We start from the raw sequence: 25,455 nt of genomic DNA on the forward strand, positions 1-25,455 counted from the left end.
CTGCCGTCTGTCGAAGGTAAGTCTGACACTTGGAGACTTATTTTACATGAAGTTAATTAATTATGGAATTTTGTATATTTATTTTTTTTAAGTATAAATCTTAATGATGGTATGAAGCATTAATTGTGTCATTGGTGTAAAGGTGACACACACACACGCACACACACTTCTCCATCTAGGCATCACATACTATATTTCGGCTGTAGTCTCGCATGTCATGCAAGGTATTTTGGCTATAGTGCAGGGTGGTTTTTTTTCTTTAAACTTGTCTGAAAATTTACCCAATTTTATTATGACCCTCTAAAAAAGGGAAGATGGGGCATATTACAGCTGTGCACATGACAGTAGACCATAGCTTGTTCAATTGTTCTCTTTTACACAAGTTTTTTCAAATTTGGTATAGTGGTTGCTTAGCGCTAGAGGAAGACCCCTATTGATTATGGCATCTAAACCTTAAGAGTCAGGGTAAAATGAACTATTTTATGTGACAACCTTATGCAAGTGATATCTAAAGTTCTGTGCATCCCTTTGTCTTCATATTTGGCATAGTTGATGCTTACTACTAGCAGAAGATGGCTATTGATTTTGGCAATGATATATTAAAGTTCAAGGTCACTTTAACCGTTTAAGTATTTTCTACATGTGACAGCCTTGTCAGAGTGATCTCGTTTGTCCTCAGTTTTCACATTTGATGTATTTTAGTTTTTCTGATATCCAAAGACTCTTTGAATTGTATATATTTCTATTATTTAAATTGTATACGAGTGATAAATTAATTACTTTTTGACACTTGTATGTCAAGCATGGAAAGGTTGTTATCTATTGCTAGTTAAAAGACAAGGTCAAGATCACATCTTGAATTTATGTATTAAAACATCACACATGAAATACAGCTGTATGAATATTATGATATCTTGTTATAAGTGTTTTGTACAGTACATAAAACTCATATTTGATTTCTGAATATTTTGTTTAAATTTTTTTCCTCAGGTATTTGCAACAGAATATGGAGTGGGTATCGAAGAAATACTGCCTTCCAGACTTTCTGTTGAACAAATCCAGAACCTTTGTCAACCATTGCTTGAAGCAAGTTACAAATGAGCCTGAAGCTAGTGATGTTAAAGAACTTCAAGAAAATGTGCTTACAGTAACCAGCGCATCTAGTGGCAGACAGTATACTGTCGATCTGCAAGGAATGATGCCCACATGTAGCTGCTTTGACTGGGGAAAATTACACTGGCCCTGCAAGCACATCCTGCAAGTCATCATGCATGATCCAGGACATGGTTGGGACACCTTGGCTGAAAGCTTTAAGAACTCCCCTCTGTTAACAGTCGATAAAGGAATGGTTGAGTATAGCTCTGAAGCCCTTCCCAACCCACCAAACCATGAAAAGGCATCTTACTCTTCAAGCCACACCAAAGTAAGACTCACGAAGCCCACAGCTCTCAGGACACGCTGTAAGGCCCTTGCTTCTGCTTTCAATAACATGATGTTCCTAGTGAAGGGAGAAGACTATGAAGATCTGTTCTTCGATTTGTCTGCCCTGTATAAGAAAGAAAGAATAAGGGTGCCTGCAGGGGCTGGGTTGTTTTTGGGACCGAAACAAATTGGACGCAGGCCTTCCCCTTCATATGGGCTGAAGCTGAGGATGAAAAAAAGGAAAGAAATTAAGAAAACAGGTTAGTACAATATTTTTCAGGCGGGTTATATGTATTGTATTTGTTTAGTTTCACATAACAACTTGCTTTAACATAAGTAAAATGATTTCCTACTTGAAGTATTAATAACATTTGATCGTGACCATAAAATATGATTAACCCTTTTTCTTGTATGCGCTTCATTGCCGTTGACTATTCAGTGCCATACTCGTATACCACATGCGATGGGAACTGTGTAAAAAGCTGGAGTCAATTGATTACAAAATAAATATTGTACTACTATTTAATTGGTAATACTATTTTAAATAAGTAGCGACGAACAGGACGACTGCCCAAGTATCGAGCAATGAGAAGATTGCTCCATTAGACTCTGCAATTGTTGTAAGGTAAAAATAAAGAGGGATGCACAATTATTTGGAGTTTACACATAATATTACTTTTTACAAAATTACATATACATTTTCAGGAATTATCAAAAATATTTCATGTGTCTATAGAGTCATTAAAATAAGAATTAAAAAAGAACCTGTAATTGAATTTTGCATGTGAATATTTACCTGTACACATTTTGTCAGCTAATAAATCATTTGGACTTTCCAGACCAGCAGAGCCCGCAGAAGATGGGTCTGAGATGAGAAAGGACTTAACAGTTCAGGATTCAGGTATCCGTTGTTATTTTTAACACAACCAGATCAAGTTTTTGAAGTGATTACATTGTAGTCAGTTTGTTGGATGGTGGTTCTTGGTTGTATTGTGAAAAATGTGAGCTGTACTATCCCATTTGTTACACAGTTGTTATGAAGAACAACATAGTGTTATTTAACCAAGTGTGATTGTTGTATAGTATGCTCTCATTAACCATAGACATTATGAGCAAGTGTATTGTCATGTTGTGTGTTCAAGTTTTGTTTTTTGTTGTGAATTTACAGATAAGTGTACAAAAAGACAGGCCTTAAAATATTTACATCATTTTATTTCTGATCACATGAGTTGCCCTGCATTACAATTGTGCTCTCATTGTCACAAGTAGATGTGTTCTGTTGGAGTCAGAGTGCATCAAGTCATAAAGTTTTGTTATTATGCTCCCCCCAAATTTATTTTCGGGGGGGGGGGGGGGGGGAGCATATAGTCGCTTCTTCGTCTGTTCGTGTGTGTGTGTGTCTGTCTGTCCGTCTGTTCACAATTTTTGTCCGGGCTATTTCTCAGCAACTAATGACCGGAAGTCAATGAAACATTATGGGAAGCTTCACTACCAAGAGGAGATGTGCATATTATCAGCCGGTTATGGTTGGATGATTTTACAGAGTTTTGGCCCTTTTAAATTTTCTATAAACTGTACATATAGTGCAATTCTTGTCTGGGCTATTTCTCCCCAACTACTGACTGGAATTAAATGAAGCTTTATGGGAAGCTTAGCTACCATGAGGAGATTCGCATGTTATTTGTGGGTTCTGGTTAGATGATTTATTTAGAGAGTTATGGCCCTTTGAAATTTTTAAGTTGCAAAACCATCCATCGTGTTATTTTGTCCAAAGTTATGCCCCTCAAGATATTTTCTTTTATCTGAATATATAGTGCAATATTGTGACAAAAAAACTTTGGGGAGCATCACCCGTCTCCGACGGTTTCTTGTTTTATAAGTTATGTTTTGACATTATTGTTTATAGCATTTCAGCTTTAACTTCTATCATTGAACAGCCTGTTGATTATTCTCATGTGCTGCGAATCGGACCCTATGTGATAACACGAAGAAGTTTTGAATTTCTCAAGTCTTCTCTCTCAGATGAAGTAAGCACAATTGTGTAACTTAAAACTGTGTTTACTACAATTAAATCTTAGTTTTATGTCTTACTGTTGATTGTTTTTACTATTAAATGGATTAGATGTATTTTGTTATGCATTTTGTCTTTTGCAGTCTTGACATGCTTGAAGCTGTCATATGTTCACAAGCATATTTCTTAATTCTTTTAGTCTATTTGGTTTATAAAAACAAGTAACACCCTTGGGATTTTAAAATGTATTTATGTATGTAATTTTTATAATGTTTTATCTCTGTAGTTGGTAGACGCTTGCCTCCACATTGCCACAATTGAAACTAGCAATGTTTACCATGTGGACGGTATCAATGCAACACTTATCTTCACTGGAGATTTTGAAAGGACTGGATACCTTGCATCAGTATGTCTAAAATAATGAAAAATATTGTTCCAAATATAAATTTATTGATTAATGCTCTTTCTGTTGTTAAATTTATCATACGTCCATTACCATTGGTAATGGGGGCTATATAGGACTCACTTTGTCTGTCGGTTGGTCTGTCTGTCTAGAAAATTTCATCCAATCTTTACCAAACTTGTTCAGAAGTTGTATCAAGATGATGTCTAGGTCAAGAGTGAATATTGGTCAGGCTTTTTCAAAAAATAGGTCATGGGTCCTTCAATGGATGCATATTTATGTATATAAAGATTATTGGATCAGTGTTAGTGTATAAGGTTAAGTAAAGACGTAATTTATTGGTCTAGAACCTACACTGCTTGCGATAATGCATCATTAAGTTGTTGCCATGCAATTTCCTCTATCAACATATGTCATTGCATTCATTCACATCATCAATGAAGCAAATTTTGCCCTGTTTTTATGGTGTGTGCATTTTTTGAACATTTTTTGGTAAAAAATAATATAAATATGAATACTTTATCTGGAACTGAATATATGCTAGAATGCTTTTTCATTGAAGGTGAATTTCGATGTGTTTGATACGGTTGTCGGAGCCATTAACAAAAATGGCAATCACTGGATCTTAGTAGTATGTTTAAATCTTACTGATATTTGTCATGATATTTGAGAACAAACAACTAGTTTGCCGGTTATTACAACTATTGAAGAGAAATGTTATACCCACTCAATCATCAGCATTGCCTTGCTGGTTATTGGATACTGTAAATATTGAGGCCAATACTGGGAATTGTTGAAGGCTGAAGTGCTAAACAATCTTTAAAGAAGTTTCCCTAAATCTCTTATCATCAACACTTAAATGAAAGATGAGATACGTCTGACAAGCCTTCAATTTACTTGATACAGTTCCATTTCTTCTCAGGATGTTATAAACAATTAATCTGCATATACTTATATTTATTTATTTTGCATTAGGGGAGACAAACATTTGTTGCTATGTTTATTGTAATAAAAATATTTTAGCTTAAAATTCCACATTGTTTAACTATTACAATTATCCATCAGGTGTCACAAAGTGTAAAAGTGCCCTAAATATTGTTTTGATAAATAATCTGTAACCAATACAATTTAATTCTGCATAAATCTTGTTCTAGTAATAGTTCTGAAATATTTTTTTGAGGCCCTTTCTTTACTTTCTTTGATGCCTTATGCCAACTATGTTTTTTAATGTTCAGGCATTGTATTCAATATTTTTTTTTATTTCTTGCAAGATTATAAAGCCAGCACAGAGATGTATTATATACATTTATTCCCTTGGAGTGCAGACATACTCCAAACAAATTTACATTGAACACTGGTTGTAAGTAAAAATGGAAAATGTTATTGCTTTTTACAAGTTACCGTTTGATTCAATCTTTATTTGTGCGCTTAAACAATTAGTTATAAGTTGTTGTTGTTTGTTTGTTTTTAGCTGGGCTGTTTTTGGAGAAACTCCGAAGTATTGTCATAGCCAGCTCTGCGTCTGCCGTCCCCGTCATGCTAAAACCTTGACATTTTTCACTAAAATTAAAGTGCTTTCACATACAACTTTGAAACTTCGTATGTAGATGCAACTTGATGATTTCTACATGCCACACCCATTTTTTGGTCACTAGGTCAAAGGTCAAGGTCACTGTGACCTCTAAAAAAAAAATGACAATCTTTCATTTAATCAAAACTGCACCCACAGCCGAGCGTTGGCACCTGTTATGCGGTGCTCTTCTTAAAAATAGTTATTACATTATTGCAGTTCTTAAATAATGTTTCCATACCGCAGGCAAATACCGTTATGTGTTTATGGAAAATACTGGAGTAATTTAATCCAAGCCTCCAGTTGTGGTCACACAATTTTTTAAATTGCTGCTATTGAAGCCTGAGCACATCCCATATCCAACATATGGAAGTTCAAATTTTTACAATATTCATTGCTATCAATTATAATAGATATTAATATCTTTGCTGAAATAAATACGAGAAACAAGAGTGTCAAATATAATACTTATGTGTCTAGAAGCATATTACTTGCCCAACTAAATCAAACACTGTTAATTTGAAAATCCTAGTTCTTTATTATTTCTATACCTTCTTATGTAAACTTCTGTATTAAAACCATCACATTAATTCATTGTGTACCACCTGTAGGCGTCCCCAGCAGAGGTCTCAGACATCACGATTACGGACGAGTCCAGTCAGCCAGATCACAGGCAGATCCAGTGGGCAGAGGTCGCACCCACCCAGCTGGTGGAAGTGGAACCGAAGGAGGGGGCACAAGACACATACATATCACAGGAAGCGCCGCACATGGAAACGGCCACACAACAGGTTAGTTCAGTGTGGGTTGTAATTGGTTGATAGTTTTGTTTCGGTTTGAACTTTTATCTTTCTGATGAAACAAAACATCTTAAAAATACTTGTGTATAGAAAGAAAAAGTCTATTTATTACCTTTGTTTGAAAGGATTTTGTCATTTCTAGCTTGACTAATGATCAACATTTTTTTTGCGCTATTTGCCCTTGTACAATATCTGCAAATAAGTTAAGGTTATTATCCCCCGCCATAGGCGGAGGGATATTGTTTTGGAGTTGTCCGTCCGTCTGTCTTTCTGTCCGTCTTTCCGTCCGTCAGTCCGGAGCCATATCTTGGAAGTGCTTTTGGATTTCATTGAAACTTGGTATGAGTATATATATGGATAACAGGATGATGCACGCCAAATGGCATTGCACACCATCCGTTAATAACGGAGTTATCGCCCTTTTTATCTTGAAAAAATGCTTTTTTTGTGTGTCCAAAGCCATACATGTATCTATGAAGTGCTTTGGCAGATTTCATTGAAACTTGGTATGAGTATATATATATATATATATATATACATAATAAGATGATGCTGGCCTAATGGCATTGTACACCATCTGTTAATAACGGAGTTATGGCCCTTTGTATCTTGAAAAAATGCTTTTTTTAGTATCAAATATAACACTTTTGTGTCCACAAGCATATTGGCGGGAGATATCAATTCAACGAATTTGCTTGTTTGTCTATTTTATAAAGCTATAGTAATTCCATTATTCTCTTAGATTGAAATTGATTTATTGTAATGGTTGAACATGACTTAATCAGTGAGGCTTAAAAGACCAACTTTGTCATGCTGAGCAAATCAAAAACATCAGCACATAATATAATATTAAAACAAGCATAACATGATGTCCCACATATCAACAGTATGCTGTCATTAGACTGTGAATATGACTCCTACATGCATAACTCCGAACTGAAATTTCACAGAAATTAATTCAGGCACTTAAAATTAAAGTTAAACTAGGCTTGCAACAACTTCATAAATCTGTATCATTTTCAGATATTCCATTTGAAATAAATATGCCTTCAGAGTTATTTTAGGTTTCTGACAGAAAATAGTCTTTGCAACGGAAAGGTGATTTTGGCCTATCTGTCCCTGTATGTCTGTCTGTAATTGTATGTGTGTGTCTGTCCCTAAACTGTAACCTTGCTTATAAAATGAAAACTCTTGGGTCTGTGTTCTTAAACTGCACATGAGCATGCATCTCATTGAGATCTACAATCAAACATGGTTTGAGGTCACTAGGTCAAAGGTTACTGTGACCTTTACATTCAAAATGTAACCTTGCTTATAAAATGAAAAGTCTATAGATGAAGTGTGAGTTTTGAACCGGTCCATTGATTTTTGGTGAAGTTATGGGCTTTGTTGTCCCTTGCCATAGGCGTAGGGATATTGTTTCGGCGTGTCCGTGCGTCCGTCCGGCACTTTTGTGACCAGAGCCAAATCTTGGAAGTGCTTTGGCGGATTTCATTGAAACTTGGTATAAGCATATATATGGATAATAGAATGATGCATGTTAGAGTTGTCCATCTGTCCAGAATACTTTTGTGTGCAAGAGTATAATGGCGGGGGATATCAATTCAACGAATTTGCTTGTTTGCTCTTAAATTGCTGATGATGGACATCATAGCGCCATAGGGGGCATTGTGTTACACAAACATAGCTCTTGTTTGGAAGTTCTATTGCCCCATTTCATAGCTAGAGCACTCTTAAACAAATATGCAATTACAATTATTCTTCTGTTTTTGTAGTTGCATGGCATATATTAGTGACCAAGCCATAAGGGAGCAAAGCATGTGAAGAAAAAATAAAATGTAGTCATTTCAAACAGATTGATCTTTTTGCCTTGTCAGTAAAAGAAATGAAAGTGTCTTAAATTTTAGTTGATTAATTTTTTCAGATACTTTCATCATTGTACTACCCACTAGAGACAGAACGAAGATCACCATAAGGCAACATCATGAAAGCCATTGCGCCAGACTGCCTGTCTCAAGTGCCTTGTTTTAATTGTTTGGTTTATATTATAATCTACTGGCTTATTTTATAGATTATTTGTTATGGGAACTTGAGTGCCAAACCTATGACTAGCTATTAATGAGATTGTTAATGAAGCTGTGCACATTAGATTCTGAATTGTTATGAGAAGTTTATTTCTAGAGATAGGCCTATGACTGGCTGTTAGAAGGTTTGTAATGAAGCTGTGCACACAAGATTGGGAATTGTTATGAGAACTTTATTTCAAAAGATAGGCCTATGACTGGCTGTTAGTAAGAAGTTTTGTAATGAAGCTGTGTACATTAGATTGTGAATTGTTATGAGAACTTTATTTCAAAAGATAGGCCTATGACTGGCTGTTAGTAAGAAGTTTTGTAATGAAGCTGTGCACATTAGATTGTGAATTGTTATGAGAATTTTATTTTAAAAGATAGGCCTATGACTGGCTGTTAGAAGTTTTGTTATGAAGCTGTGCACATTAGATTGTGAATTGTTATGAGAACTTTATTTCAAAAGATAGGCCTATGACTGGCTTTGAGTTAGACGTTTTGTAATGAAGCTGTGAACATTAGATTGTGAATTGTTATGAGAACTTTATTTCAAAAGATAGGCCTATGACTGGCTGTTAGAAGTTTTGTAATGAAGCTGTGCACATTAGATTGTGAATTGTTATGAGAACTTTATTTCAAAAGATAGGCCTATGACTGGCTGTTAGTTAGAAGTGTTGTAATGAAGCTGTGCACATTAGATTGTGAAATGTTAAAACAACTTTTCTGCAAGACCTATGACTAGCTATGTGTGAACAGATTTCATATGAAATTGTACACATTAGATTGTGAATTGTAAAAACAACTTTTGTGCCAGATATATTATTAGCTATTAGTAAGATTTATAATGAAATGGCACACATTAATTTGTGAATTGTTAACAGAACTTTGGTGCATGACCAATGCCTGTATATAAGTGTTAAGATTTTTATGAAAGTGTACACATTAGTTCTTAAACTGTTAAGATATTTTTTGTGAGAGGAGTATGTTTATAAATGATTATGAGATAGTTGTACACAGTAGATTGTGATATCTTATGAGATATTTGGTGCCAAATGAAAGCAAATTACTGATGAAACTGTACACATTAGATTGTGATATCTTATGAGATATTTGGTGCCAAATGAAAGTAAATTACTGATGAAACTGTACACATTACATTGTGATATCTTATGAGATATTTGGTGCCAAATGAAAGCAAAGTACTGATGAAACGGTACACATTAGATTGTGATATCTTATGAGATATTTGGTGCCAAATGAAAGCAAATTACTGATGAAACGGTACACATTAGATTGTGATATCTTATGAGATATTTGGTGCCAAATGAAAGCAAATTACTGATGAAACTGTACACATTAGATTGTGATATCTTATGAGATATTTGGTGCCAAATGAAAGCAAATTACTGATGAAACTGTACACAGTAGATTGTGATATCTTATGAGATATTTGGTGCCAAATGAAAGCAAATTACTGATTAAACTGTACACAGTAGATTGTGATATCTTATGAGATATTTGGTGCCAAATGAAAGCAAATTACTGATGAAACTGTACACAGTAGATTGTGATATCTTATGAGATATTTGGTGCCAAATGAAAGCAAATTACTGATGAAACTGTACACAGTAGATTGTGATATCTTATGAGATATTTGGTGCCAAATGAAAGCAAATTACTGATGAAACTGTACACAGTAGATTGTGATATCTTATGAGATATTTGGTGCCAAATGAAAGCAAATTACTGATGAAACTGTACACATTAGATTGTGATATCTTATGAGATATTTGGTGCCAAATGAAAGCAAATTACTGATGAAACTGTACACATTTTATTGTGATATCTTATGAGATATTTGGTGCCAAATGAAAGCAAATTACTGATGAAACTGTACACATTAGATTGGGATATCAAGCAAATTACTGATGAAACTGTACACATTTTATTGTGATATCTTATGAGATATTTGGTGCCAAATGAAAGCAAATTACTGATGAAACTGTACACATTACATTGTGATTTTTTAGAACTTTTGTGTTAAATGGACAGTGTTCTTGCATCCAAGGTACGAATGTTGATAAACTATATTGTTTGCAGACAGTTTGAAGAAAATGAAAACTGCTTTATTCTGTCTGTCAGTGCTCAAACTTGAGGCTCAAATTACTGCTGTTGTTTTTTGAATATCTTAACTGGTAAAGTATTTCTAAGCATGAAGTGCAGATGTTCAAGACGCACTTTCCATGTGCTCTGATTTACAGAGGACAGAGTTATGGACAAATAATTACAACTTCTGTCACTTTCATATGAATGCTGCATTCTGATTGGATAATTTGTTCATGTGACTGGTTTTTCATTGTCCAATGAACCCACTTCGTATGCATATTTAAACATGAATCATAGAGATACTTTCTGGTCATAAACAAGTTGTCAAAATGACGTTATGATTTGCATGAAACTTAATGGAGTTGTTTTTTATTGGTCAATGGCAAAATGACGTTATAATGTTTGCGCAAACGTCAAAGATATATACCCATTTGACGGAGATGAAACCGAAACTGAAAATAGATTCATAGGCTAGATTAAAAAGAACTTTTATTACCCTTACCACGATAGAATTGCAGCTTAAAGATCATTTTGTGTTGTAATTATGCCAGTGTTTATGCAAATTAGGCATAATTTTCCCGACAGTTCACACACCGATAAAATGCAGAAAAATGCTATTCAATTCTTAAGTAAATTTTGACATAATTGAGGTCTTTTCCCCACTTAATGGGAACTTATTGGAGCAAGCTTCTGTTTTTTAAGTGACTAATTTTATACCTCGTCATAAGCATGCAGTTAAGATATGCAAGACACAATTTTCATTTGAATTTATTGACACATCCAAACTTCTGCTCTTATTCCTCACTGAGTCAGTCAATTTCATCCCAATCAAAACTGCCTCTCGGGTGTCTTTAGTGACTGGTGACAAAGCTATAGCTTAAGTATCAATAGATATGCAAATGAGCCTAAAATGTCACTTAAATTCTGCTTTGATTTGCCTTTTCTGGAAAGTGCTGTATTTTTATTTGATATTGCAATGTTTAATGCCTTCTGATGCTTGTTTTTATATTTTGTTAGCTCACCTGAGCACATTGTTCAAAGGTCAAAAATGGCCATAAATGAGCTTGTCCGGGCCATAACTATGTCATTCATTGTGAGATTTTAAAATCATTTGGCACATTTGTTCACCATTATTGGACGGTGTGTCGCCTGTAAGAATTATGTCAATAACTCCAAGGTCAAGGTCACACTGGCCATAAATGAGCTTGTCCAGGCCATAACTATGTCTTTTTTGTGAGATTTTAAAATCATTTGGCACATTTGTTCACACACATTGGACGGTGTGTCATGCGAAAGAATAATGTTGATGTCTGCACCGTCAAGGTTACACTTGAGTTCAAAGGTCAAAAATGGCTATAAACTTGTCCGGGCCATAACTATGTCATTCATTGTGGGATTTAAAATTCTCTGCACATTTGTTCACAATCATTAGACGGTGTGTCGCGCGAAAGAATTATGTCAATAACTCCAAGGTCAAAGTTACACTTTGAGTTCAAAGGTCAAAAATTTCCATAAATGAGCTTGTCCGGGCCATAACTTTGTCATTCATTGTGAGATTTTAAAATCATTTGGCCTATTTGTATACCATTATTAGACGGTGTGTCATGCGAAAGAAAAATGATGATATCTGCAACGTCAAAGTCACACTTTGTGTTCGAAGATAAAAAATGGCCATAAATGGTCTTATCTGGGTCATAACTGTCATTCATTGTGAGATTTTAAAATTACTTGGTACATTTGTTCACAATCATTAGACGGTGTGTCGCGCAAAAGAGTAACGTGAATAACTCCAAGGTCAAAGTTACACGTTGAGTTTAAAGGTAAAAAATGGCCATAAATGAGCTTGTCCGGGCCATAACTATGTCATTCATTGTTAGATTTTAAAATCATTTGGCCTATTTGTTCACAATGATTGGAAGGTGTGTCATGCATAAGAATAACGTCTATACCTCCAAGGTCAAGGTCACACTTTTGAGTTCGAAGGTCAAAAATGGCCATAAATGAGCTTGTCCCGGTCATAACTATGTCATTCATGGTGAGATTTTTAAATCATTTGGCACATTTGTTCACAATCATTTGATGGTGTGTCAATCGAAAGAATTATGTCGATATCTGCAAGGTCACACTGTGAGTTCAAAGGTCGAAAATGGCCATAAATGATATTGCCTGGGCCATAACTATGTCATTCATTGTGAGATTTTAAAATTACTCTGTTCATTTGTTCACAATCATTAGACGGTGTGTCATGCGAAAGAATTACGTCGATATCCCCAAGGTCAAGGTCACACTTGGAGTTCAAAAGTAAAAAATGGCCATAAATGAGCTTGTTCAGGCCATAACTATGTCAATCATTGTGAGTTTTTAAAATTTCTCGGTACACATCTGTGACAAAGCTATAATTATAAATATTTTTTCTTAAACCTGGTTTTGTGACAATTTTGTACCTTGTTTAATTTTAGTCAACAAATAAATGGAATTTCATTATTGTAATTCAACATAACCTTTTTTGCCTAGTATTGTTATTTTATACCATGTTCATCTTATGTCTAATTTTAAATGTGGCTTAATGTCTCGCAATAAAATTGTACATATTTTCATGTTTGTCGTCATTTAAATAATAAAATATCATTCAGTACTTCTTTTCATGTTTTCAATCAATTGACCATGTTACTCTTGAGTACAATATGTAAGCCATATATCCAAATACTGGATGTCCTGGAATTCAGATGGTGTGCGGCTAACAAAGGACTATGTAACTCTTGTGTTCAAATACTGAATGTCTCGCGTAACGTTGGTTCACGGCTGACAGTGACCATGTAATACTGAGAACAAAATGTAAGGCGCGTGTCCAAATACTTTTATGTCCCATGTTAAGTTAGCGCGCGGCAGACACTGACTGTAACATTGAGTATTACAAGTAAGGCATATCCATATACTGGATGTCCTGTATAAAGATGTGCGCTGCTTACAAGGGACCATGTAATAATGAGAAAAACGTGCAAGGCATACATATATATCCAAATACTGTCTCATTTAACGTTGGTGCATGGCTGACAGTGACCATGAAATGTTGAGTACAACATGTAAGGCATATATCCAAATACTTTCACGATCTTTGAATAAATACAAATGTAAATGAAGCGTTTTTTCGACAATGGTTCAAATAAGATACCATAGCAACTGATTATACTTTAAAGTACATGTTTATCAAATCCTATATTATTGGTATTATCCTATTAGCCATACAATTTCCATTTGTGCGAATATTTACTCAAAAGACACCTTACTTTCATTACATGAAACAATGCCCGCATCATTAAAAAGATATGCGATTATTAAAATTTACAAACAAAACTTAAAGAAATTCGGTCTTTAAAGATTACATACGTGTCAGCTTTCAGTATAATGTTAGGGTTGGTCAGTCAATCCTGGCGTTGTATTGCCTCTTTTATAAATAACTTTATACTTGAAACATAAGCTGAGTAGCGCTGTTGGAAAACCGGGCCCGTATTCACCAACCGATTCTTAGACTTAAGAATAAAGAATAGACTTAGAACCAAGAAATATGTGTTCATTTTTTGAATATATACAGGACTCCACAGGTGATTATGTCATTAACAAAATGGTCTAGGTGAAGAACAATATAGAAAGAGATGTTTACAGCAGAGTTTGACTCACAATTAAAGAAATTCTTGAATATTCTAATATAAAATATTTTCTTTATTCTTAGACTTAAGTCTAAGAATTGTTTGGTGAATACGGGCCGGGCTTAATGCCCGTGCGTAAGAAAGGATTTTCTTTACAACACAATTCCATTACAGCGCTTTAACGCTTTACTATGACGCTTTACTGGGACGACACAACACACATGCATTAAGCCCGGTTTTCCCAGAGCGAGACTCAATTTCATGCTTTTTCAAAATAAAAAATGTAAACACGGTAAACGTATAAAGCATGATATTTCTTACTTTTTCTTCGATAAATTTGACGAAAGGAAAGACATTAAACACACATATAATGCGCAAATCGAATAAGCGTATGTGTTTTAACATAAACTACCTTCCTCGTATAAAGGGAATCCGATGCCATGTTGTTCGACGCGAGTTTGACATTTTACTGTTAGGCACATGTCCAAATACTCGATGTCCCGTATAAAGATGGCGCGTGGCTGAAAAGGTGACTATGTCATATTGACGTTAACTTGCTGGGCATATGTCCAAATACCATATGTCCAGTATAAAGAGTGTAAGCGACTGACAAGGGACCATACAACATTGAGTATAACATGTAACGCATACATCAAATTACTGGATGCACCTTAAAACTTTTGAGCGCGGCTGACTGTGGCTATGTTACATTGAGTATAACATGAAAGACTAATGTCCAAATACCGGATTTCCTGTACAAAGATGGCGCGCGACTAACAAGGGACCATATAACATGAGTATAACATGTAAGGCATACATCCAAATACTGAATGACCCGTAAAACGTTGGTGCGCGGCTGAGTATAACATGTTAGGTACAAACCCAAATACCGGATGTCCCGTATTAAGAAGGTGCGTGGCTGACATTGACTATATAACATGGAGCATACCATTGTAGGCATATATACAAATACCGGATGTCCCCTATAAAGATGGTGCGCGGCTGACAGTGACTACTTCATATACCTTGGAGTATACCATTGAAGGAACATGTCCAAACACTGGATGTCTGGCATAAAGATGTGACGCGGCTCACAAGGGACTATGTAACATTGAATAAAACATGTAATGCATATGTCCAAATACTGGTTGTCCGGTATAAAGATTGTGCGCGTCTGACAGTGACCAAGTAACATTGAGTATAACATGTTGGTCATATATCCAAATACTGGAAATCCCGTATTATGATGGTGCGCGTTGATAGTGATTGATTTTGTAATATTGATTATAATATGTTGGGACTGTCCAAATACTGGATGTTCCGTATAATGATGGTGTGCGTTCACGGTGATTATTTAACATACACTATAACATGTTGGGCATGTCCAAATACTGGATATCCCGTATAATGATGGTGCGCGGCTGACAGTGTTTATGTAACATAAAAAACATGTTGGGAATTTGTCAAATTACTGGATTCCCTGTATAGTGATGGTGCGCGTCGGTCAAAGGACTGTGTTTCACTGAGTATAGCATTTTAGTCAAATGTCAAAAAATACCGGATGTCCTGTATTAAGTTAGTGCAAGGCTGAGATGAGACTATGAACGTTAGTCGCATGTATTAATACTGGATTTCCCTTATAATGATGGGGCGCGGCTGATATGTGACCATGTAACATTGACTATTTTATGTTGGCGCATGTCCAAATACCGGATGTCATGTATACTGATGGTACGCGGCTGACATTGATCCTATATCATTGGCTTTAAAATGGTACGCAAATGTCTTAATACGTATAAAGTAAAGATGCTGTGCAGCTGACATTGATCATTGTAATAAATATAAGCATACATATATATATATATATATATATATATATATATATATATATATATATATATATATATATATATATATATATATATATATATATTCCGGCGTAATTTATATTGGATAGTGTATTCTTTGTATAACTATCTGCGGAATATGACATAAATGAAGGTTATTGTTTAAAGGGAAAAAGCACTTTATAGAGGTAAATAATTGTCTTTATCTGTCTTTATCTACCTTATTCTCAAAAACGTAAGCTATTTAAGTTTATCTGAGCATTTTTCACTGAAACTGTACACGTAAATAAATGGTGAACTATTCTTGTGCAATTTTTATGCAATTCAAGCGGATAATAACGGCTTAATAATATCACGAGAAAAAGAGTGAAAACAAAAGCCTAATCCGACTTAGGCTTGACCTGCGCTATAATGGACACAGTATAATAGTTTCTAACGATATCATCAATTAATATTTCCGATGACAGAAGGCAAAAAACGATCAAAGGAAGAAGCGTCTCCGGGTACTATGTCTAACCAACATGACACATGTATAATTATGTCAAACAGCACACCGCCTTAAAAGAGAAGTGCATTGTCGGACACCTATCCTGCACCGACATCCGGGGTGTCACCATCCGGAGTAGCCTCACCTTTTCCCGGCCACTATGTCGCCCCGCATCTACAATATCCGATTAAAAACCCAGGGTCACCGGTATTTCCGTTCGCACAATCACAGCAACCTAGTGCATGCGCACCTACATCCCTAGACCAAGGTCTGTAAAGCGAAATCATAAACAACCTTTGCTCCATTGAAAATAGACAGAAAAGAATGGACTCTAAATTAGGCAAACTGGAACAAATTCAAGCGAATATAAAAACAATTTTCAAAAAAATGTCAGTGATCGAACGCAGAGTGAGTACTTTAGATTCAAAGTTAACCGAAACTTAAAATACATTGATGGAAATAGAAAGAAGTCGTTCTTTTGATAGTCAACATTGCGATGAATTAAAATCACAAATCAAAAATAAACTGATGGAAATAGAAAGAAGTCGTTCTTTTGATATTCAACATTGAGATGAATTAAAATCACAAATCAAACACTTTCAAAAGTTGGTGATTGGCCAATGTGAACAAAACAAAATTCTTTAAAAAAAATTGATTCATTAAACAGCCTTAATTCATAGATCTTCAATCACGCTCAATGAGAGACAACTTGCTATTTTTCAATGTACCAGAAGAGCAATCGTTTGAGTCGCGCAAGTCCGAAAATTGCATGGACAAAATTTCTGTTAAAATGAATTCAAAATTGTTAATGCCAAAATGGATATTAAAATTGATAGTTCCCATAGGGTTGGTAAATTTGAACACTGGAAAATTCGCTCACTGGTTGTCAAATATTACTTTTATGGCGATGAATGTAGTACAAGCCCGACAGCATGTTAAGGATGCGTCCCTGTCATACGACGTGCTGTACATCGATAGGGTTCGCTACACTCACGACAGTCCCCCCTCCGGGTCCAGTACCGGAACTGCCGCAACACCACAACAGGAACCGATCAAGCGCATTTCTTGCAACCGGAAGGAGAAGCGGTCCGAAGAAATGCAACGAGAAGCAGCTCCGTTGTATCTCATTGAACATCCATGGACACTTTAGTAAATTAAATGACGCCATTTTTTTAAATTTGTAAATAACTAAGATCTGTTGTTTCTTTCTGAAATCTGGAGCTCAAAAACTGACAATGTTTACATAGAAGGCTTTCATTGTTTTACGTGTTCTTGCCCGAAATGTAATAAACAGGCGAATAGAAATAGTGGGGATGTCTGCGTATATTATAAAGAACAGTTGTTTTGTTTTTTTGTTGTTTTTTTTTTTTTGGGGGGGGGGATATAAAACTTGAGAAATTAAATGATAAAGGCATCATCTGGATTAAACTAGACAAGTCTTTTGGGGGGTACGAAAATGATATATTTATCTGTAGCTGTTACATTCCGCCCGAGGACTCGACAATATATAAACAACCAAATTCCCCTTTATTTGATGATGATTTTTTGAACAACTATCTTTCGATACACGATATTATAGTCAATTTGGCGAGGTACTTATTACCGGTGATTTAAACTCAAAAACAGCCAATAAACTGGATATTATTCAAAATATTAATCTAGACCGTTACATTGATATGACGGTATGCGAGGTGCCCGTTGATAATTTACCATTAAGATCCTCATTTGAAAGTCACTGTTATGCTTTTGGTAATAGACTATTAACGTTATATAAAGAAAACGGCGTTTTATTGTTAACGGTCGCAAAGAGCAGGGTAAATTCACGTGTTTCAAAAATACACGTAGTAAAATAGCTGCTAGCGTAGTTGACTACGTTATCGTGAACTTCAATATTTTTTAATTAATCAGTTATTTCGAAATACTACATATTAACGAATTTTCTGATCATTACTCAGTTAAGTTTTCATTGGAATTCAAATCGATGAAATATACTAAAACTGATAACGCATTCGACACAATATTTGGGACTGTACAAATAATGAGCTATTTTTTATCAACAATAAATGTAAACAAAACTAACTTTGACAGAATTGTAGACGATTTGCTTAATGATGTAACAGATATAAACTCATGCATTGAAAGACTATCTTCATTAATTTACGATATTTCTGTCGAGGTAAAAGGTACACATATCACCGTGTCTGGTAATAAATGTCCAAAACCTCCGAACGTAAGAAAACACATACCAGGCCCGTACCCAGGCCATGGGCCCAGGGGCTCGGGCCCCCCCAGCTGGCTGTCGAACTATGATTTTTTTAAATGATTGGCCCACTGCATTTTTTTCTCTCGTGTAAGGGTCCACAGTACACTTTCCCTCAAAACAAAAGAGCAGCTATGTTTTATTGTCCCTGATAAACAAGGGGATTAGCGCTCGCCAATCGAGATAAGCCCCTAGGCAATGTTTTCTTATCGCCTTGTACACACATCCCCGATCAGTCCCCCATTGTGATCATGAATGCTTCATCTATCGATGGTTGATGTATCATGTATTTTGATTAGTGCAGCAAATGGAAGCAACTGCTACAGGAGGTTGTAGAATATAGTCTGATAATTGCTGACGCAGTTTTTTTTTCCTTCTTTGAGAAGGCCCTTTCCCCTAGACGTATTTTTCCCCTATAAAAGTTTACTTGATTTTTTTTTGGAAACCTTGTATTTGGAAATTCTTAGGTCCCAATATATACATTTTACATTGAGATAGGGCCCTGAATTTGAACCGGAACAAAAACACTGACAAAGGTATTAAAACTTAGTATTTATCATTTTTGCAAGGAAATCACGAAAAAAGACTACGATGAGATAGTAAACATGTCTGTTGAAAAGAAAAACAGATTCCTAAATTTGCCGAGCAACAGATACGAATTTTGCAGAATTCAGTATTTAAAATAATTCAATGCGGGGAATCACGCGGTCAGATTTGATAAAAAATGGCCGCCGATCCCTCGATTCGATGGAGAAATTGAGTCTTCAAACGTTTTACGTCAGGAAATCGCGAAATATTCCATGAGTTATCTCCACACTCAGACCAACCAGCGGAAAACGGTTCCGGCTGGCCCTATGATAGGCGTTATCCGATTAAAAACAAGTAAGTAATAAGGTAGATGTACCTGTTTGAAGACTCAATTTCTCCATCGAATCGAGGCATCGGAGGCCATTATTTATCAAATCTGACCACGTGATTCCCCGCATTGATAATTGAGTACCGAGAATTGAGTAATGTCAACCTATTAATGGCTCATTGGTAAAAAAAGTAAAATTGAAACAACAAATCGATCTCGTTATTTAAGTTAACCTGATCCAGTGTAGAAAAATATTGTATAATTAAATTATATGTTGCCTTGAATTTCTTTCAAAACAGTAAAATATGTAAAATTGATTATTTAAGACTTTCATTATTTCCCAAAAAAATTAGGCGTTTCGCGCATTTTTTTCCTTAAAAAGGCAAGGTCTTTCCCAAAAAATCAGTGAAAAAAACCTGTGACGTTATTGATTTGTGAAAAAGAATGGTGGAAGCAACACGAGAGTTGATGTGGATAATCGTCAGTTTAAATCTGTTAGTTTCGGAAATCTAAAGCTTTTAATATTGTTGTGAATTCACACCAATGTTTAAAGCTTAAGACTTACAAAATGTGCTGATTTCTTGTTATATTCCAATAATTCATATCACAAAACACCATTTTTATAAGCATTAAGATTCACCTTACAAAGTGCCAAATTAAAAAAAGTATATATATAGGGGGGGACCCTCCCAAACCCTTCCCGGTTGGGCCCCCCCAGTCAAAAAATCTTGGGTACGGCCCTGCATACCATGGTTCGATAATACATATTAATATTACAAAAACGAATTATATAGCTGTACAGATCTGACAAAAGAGTATAACTTTTCATCGAACTGGCCAAATATTACTCAATTCAAATACATTATGTCTGAAAAGAGAGACAGTAAAGTACGAAATAAAGCAAAATTCATATATAATGCTATGAAACTTAGAAAAAAACAAGTAAGAATCCTCGTGGTATTTTGTCCTCACCTTGTTAACATATTGATTGCATGGAACTGTGTATGATCAATTGAAATGGCATATTCCTTATTCTTATCCTTAAATGACAGAAAAACTGTATTGACAATTTAATACTTGTTTCTTACACGTCTATTTCGTTTATGCCAGCAATTTTTTTTGAAAAATATATTAAATGCATCACAAAGTTATTATTTAAAATTTGACATTAGCATTGTACATATTAAAGCCAAGTTGTTTAAATCCTAAACATTTACATGTACTTCGGATTATCCATGCTCGGAACCAGTCAAATCTTAATGTTCAGTTGGGTGTAGCCTAGTCTATGTCATTGAAGCATATCGAAATACCGTCTTCCTCCGCATTGCATGCATTAAACACAATCATCTTTATTAAAATTCGTTTTAAATGCATATTATCAAAATATATAGAGATCTGGAGATATAGTGTTATTTAGGGTTTATCCAAGTAAGTTGTTTGTAGGTTAGGCATAGGATGTAAATGTGATTTAAGTACATTTTCATCGGTCGACTTAAATTTATGCACTTTCGTTTTGGAAACCTCCATTTTCTTATAAGAAATATATTCATTGCAATATCATTAGACTTTAAGAATATATAAATTACAGAGTACTTAATCAAATAAAATTAAGCGTATCAATGGTATTATATATTTAGTTATAATAACTATATCTTTTTACAGACAAATACATAATTGTGAAAGACAATGTCAGATTACAAGGACATCATTCGCAAGCCGGAAACCCTCAACTGGTTTAAGGCGGCCATGGGTATGAATATTACACGCCACTGCCTGCTCGACATTGTAAAAGACGCTACTCAGGAATTGTATGACACTATTCGTAAAGAGATCAATAGAAAATACGGTATCCTGGAGCATGTTGTCTGCAGTCACTGTCACACTCCAAACGTGCTGCCCTGCGATACCGATAATAAATGCTGCCATTATAAATATGGTAGTTGCGCATTTCATGACATTCATAAGTCTCAACGTTGCCGCGCTTATTTATGCAATGAAATGTGTAAGGAAATTGTATACCATCACCGATTTCGCAACCGTTCAAAACCAAAAAGTTTTCAAGGCCCTACCTGGGAAAACACAGATGCACGTAAATGGTGCGCCGACCCCTGGAATATTGCAAAATGCTATCTCTCAAAAGACGGATACAAGGATGTAAATAAAGCAGACGATGCCGATTTCAATGGCATAGTTAATGTACTTATAAACTGTGAATTCTTTCAAATGTATTTCAAGGACGACCTGACACAAAAGGAGAATGTCTGCACCAAGGTACTATTACTGCAGAATGTCTAGTAATGATTAAATCATTGTGTGGCAATCATTACAACTGCAATTAAAAAATATTTATGTTAATATATTATGCATTTGTAAATTATAAATACATTTTCAGTTAACAAGCAAGGGTGTCATAAAAATCACCCCCTCTCTTTGGACCAAATCCCAGCTCACCCAACTACTAAGCCCAAGTCCCATGGATTTTTATAATTGTTTAAGCCAATATTATGTGATGCTCTTGACAAGAAAATACAATTTGAAAAAAAAACTCAACCACCCACTTGCAACATGACCATTACCATAGATCAGAAAAGACGCACATTTTGACAGTTTAACTTTTGTAAAAAACATTTTTATATATAATCAAGTACAATTAAGTGTAAATGGTGCTTTATTGATGTATTTAGCCGCGTTAAGTTACTTTATTTACCCTTAACCTGCTATGTATGATGGTACTTTAACTTTTAACAATTTTGATTTAGTTAACCTGTACACTGTACAGTGCAGTTGCATTTTCTTAGAAAATCTTGAGTTTTGTTTTAATGGGCCATGTGACATTGCAGAAGCTTAGTTAAATAGCACATGGCAATAAATAAAGGCATCATCTATTAACAATTTCAAGACATCTAATGGCTATTGATGGCTAATTTCAATGTTCAACTTTGCGCGACCTGTAAATGGGGTACCTTATGGAAGAGACAGCTATTCTCCAAATCTAATTGATTTTAATCGGTCAATATCTGGCACAAGGTAAGTCCATAAATGGAATAAAAGTCACTTTCCCTTTATGTAAGTACTTTGAGAGATTATCGACCACATCACCATTACTGTTAATCCTTGGGCCAGGGGATCAGGGTTCGGTCAGAGAAGGTTGGTTCGGACCCCAATTGGGGGAGAGGCTTTGATTTTTTATGATACTGCTGCATGTGATTCAGTTTAGGTATGTTTATATATAATCTGCCAAATCTATGCAATATATATTATTGAACATCTATTTAAAACAAATTTATTACTTCAATAAAAATGAATGACTTTATTATATGACAAATACACTCAAGTATGGTAAAGAAATGTTAACTACATTTACGGAATTAACAAAGAATTTGATAGTAACATCGAAGAACTACAATTCGTACAATACTTTAGCAGAATATAAACAGTTGAACGAGTTTTTAGCTCCACTGGCCAAAGGCCAGCAGGACTTATGTTATGGTCCTGCGTCCGTCCTGCGTGCGGGCGTCCGTGCGTTAATTTTTCATTTAAACATCTTCTTCTCCTTAAATAACTGGTCCAATTCTGATGGAATTTCTCAGGAATGTTCCTGGGGTGAACTTCTTTCAAATTTGTTCAAAATATGCCCCAAGGGTCAAATTTGACCCTTCCCCGGGGGTCACAAAATTGAAAATTTGCTTATATAAGGCCTATTTGGTGAAAACTTTCAAAATCTTTTCGTCCATAACCATTGGGCACAGGGCTATCAAATTTGGTATGTAGAGACATCTAATAGTTCTCTTCCAAATTTTTTCAAATTATGTCCCTGGGGTCAAATTTGACCTTGCCTCAGGGGTCACAAAGTTGAACATATGCTTATATAGGGTCAATTTTGTGAAAACTTTACCAAAACTTTACCAAACTTCTCGTCCATAACCATTGGGCCTAGAGCTACCAAATTTGGTATGTAGTGGCATCTTATAGTCTTCTACCAAGTTTGTTCAAATTATGCCCCTGGGGTCAAGTTTGACCCTGCCCTGAGGGTCACAAAATTGAACATATGCTTATATAAGGCCTTGTTTTGTGAAAACTTTAAAAGTCTTCTTGTCCATTACCATATGGCATAGGGCTACCAAATTTGGTACTATCAACTTTCCAATAGAGAATCACATACCAAAAAAAGGTTAAATATTTTCATTAGAATTTTGTCCATTTGGCTTTTGTGTATATATGACAAGATGTAGAAATAAATGATATATCATTTTTCTGTATTATTATTTTGCCGCAGTACACTTCTGATTTTTTGCAAAACTGACCAATGAAAGTACAACAATGAATAATATCATTTGATCACAAAAACTATAAAATAAACAGTTTATAACGCTGTCATTTAACCATTTTTCTGATTACAAAAGGTTTCATTGAAAATAAATAAATATTACCTATAATAAAATGATGTACACAAAAGCACTCACTATTGCCAATAAAGGATCAATGTTTACAGCATTATCTCCCCTGTCAGATCAACAGTTGAAGCATCTTTTCACAAATGTGTAAAATTGTACATTTATCCAAGGGACACACTATGCAACAATTGTTTTTGATTAGATTATAATTTTTCATGAAATACACGATAGTGACCCACTATTGGTGTGACCCCCTATTGGCGAGTTGACTGTATGTAGTGACATGTAATAGTTCTCTTCTAAGTTTGTTTAAATTATGCCCCTGGGGTCAAATTTGAAACTGCCCCGGGGGTCACAAAACTGAATATATGCTTATTAAGTGCCTATTTTGTGAAAACTTTAAAAATCCATATCCATTGGGCCTAGGGCTACCAAATTTGGTATGTAGTGACATCTTATAGTCCTCTACCAAGTTTGTTCAAATTTTTTGACCCTGGGGTAAAGTTTGACCCTGCCCCGAGGGTCACAAAATTGAACATATGCTTATATAAGGCCTATTGTGGGAAAACTTAAAAAAAATCTCTTGTCCATAACCGTATGGCATAGGGCTACCAAATTTGGTATGTAGTGACATGTAATAGTTCTCTTCTTAGTTTGTTCAAATTATGCCCCTGGAATCAAATATAAAACTGCCACGGGGTCACAAAATTGAATATATGCTTATAACGGGCTTATTTTGTGAAAACTTTAAAAATCTGCTTGTCCATAACCATTGGGCCTATGGCTACCAAATTTGATATGAAGTGACATCTTATAGTCCTCTACCAAGTTTGTTCAAATTATGCCTCTGGGGTCAAATTTGACCCTGCCCTGGGGGTCACAAAATTGAACATACGCTTATATAGGGTCTATTTTGTGAGAAGTTTTAAAGTCTTCTTGTCCATAAACATTGGGCTTAGGGCTACCAAATTTGGTATGTAGTGACATCTTATAAATCTCTACCAAGTTTGTTCAAATTATGCCCTTGGGAATAACTTTGACCCTGCCCCGAGGGGTCATAAAATAATTGAACATATGCTTATATAAGGCCTATTTTGTGAAAACTTCAAAAATCCTTTGTCCATAACCATCTGGCCTAGGGCTATCAAGTTTGGTATGTAGTGACATCTAAAAGTCCTCTACCAAATTTGTTCAAATTTTATCCCTGGGATCAAATTTGACCCTACCCCTGGGGTCACAAAATTAAACATATGCTTATATAATGCCTATTTTGTGAAAACTTAAAAAAACATCTTGTCCATAACCATTAGACCTAGGGCTACACAGTTTGGTATGTAATGTCATTGTATAGTCCTCTACTTAGTTTGTTCAAATTATGTCCCAGGGGTCAAATATAGTGCCTGTTTTGTGAAAACTTAAAAAAATTCTTGTCCTTAACCAGAAGGCATAGGGCTACCAAATTTGGTATGTAGTGACATCGAATAGTTCTCTACAAAGTTTGTTCAAATTATGCCCCTTGGGTAAAATTTGACCCTGCCCGGGGGTCACAAAATTGAACATACGCTTATATGGGGCCTATTTGT

The 25,455-nt window shown here is 35.2% G+C and overlaps 2 protein-coding genes across 2 annotated transcripts in view; both read left to right on the top strand.

Moving 5' to 3' along the window:
• Nucleotides 1–25,455, top strand: part of LOC127849021 (uncharacterized) — a 330,113-nt gene that overhangs the window by 291,351 nt on the left and 13,307 nt on the right. Inside the window, exon 2 of the mRNA XM_052381744.1 lies at nt 21,141–21,749. Coding sequence (XP_052237704.1) covers nt 21,165–21,749 — 585 coding nt within the window. The 5' untranslated portion in view covers nt 21,141–21,164. The remainder of the gene's footprint in view (nt 1–21,140; nt 21,750–25,455) is intronic.
• Nucleotides 1,689–13,019, top strand: LOC127847216 (uncharacterized). The gene is made up of 6 exons (XM_052378970.1): nt 1,689–2,047; nt 2,262–2,323; nt 3,337–3,449; nt 3,720–3,839; nt 6,018–6,197; nt 8,131–13,019. Exons 2-6 carry the CDS (start codon nt 2,293–2,295, stop codon nt 8,179–8,181), a joined length of 495 nt encoding a protein of 164 aa, XP_052234930.1. The 5' UTR covers nt 1,689–2,047; nt 2,262–2,292; the 3' UTR covers nt 8,182–13,019.

Source organism: Dreissena polymorpha, chromosome 10 (genome assembly GCF_020536995.1).
Source record: "Dreissena polymorpha isolate Duluth1 chromosome 10, UMN_Dpol_1.0, whole genome shotgun sequence".
NCBI classification, from domain to species: Eukaryota; Metazoa; Mollusca; class Bivalvia; order Myida; family Dreissenidae; genus Dreissena; species Dreissena polymorpha.

Coding starts and splice junctions, on each gene's coding strand:
- LOC127847216 (XM_052378970.1), top strand. CDS start 2,293: ATGAGAAAGGACTTAACAGTTCAGGATTCAG. Junction 2,324..3,336: donor CTTAACAGTTCAGGATTCAG/GTATCCGTTGTT, acceptor ATAGCATTTCAG/CTTTAACTTCTATCATTGAA. Junction 6,198..8,130: donor TGGAAACGGCCACACAACAG/GTTAGTTCAGTG, acceptor TAATTTTTTCAG/ATACTTTCATCATTGTACTA.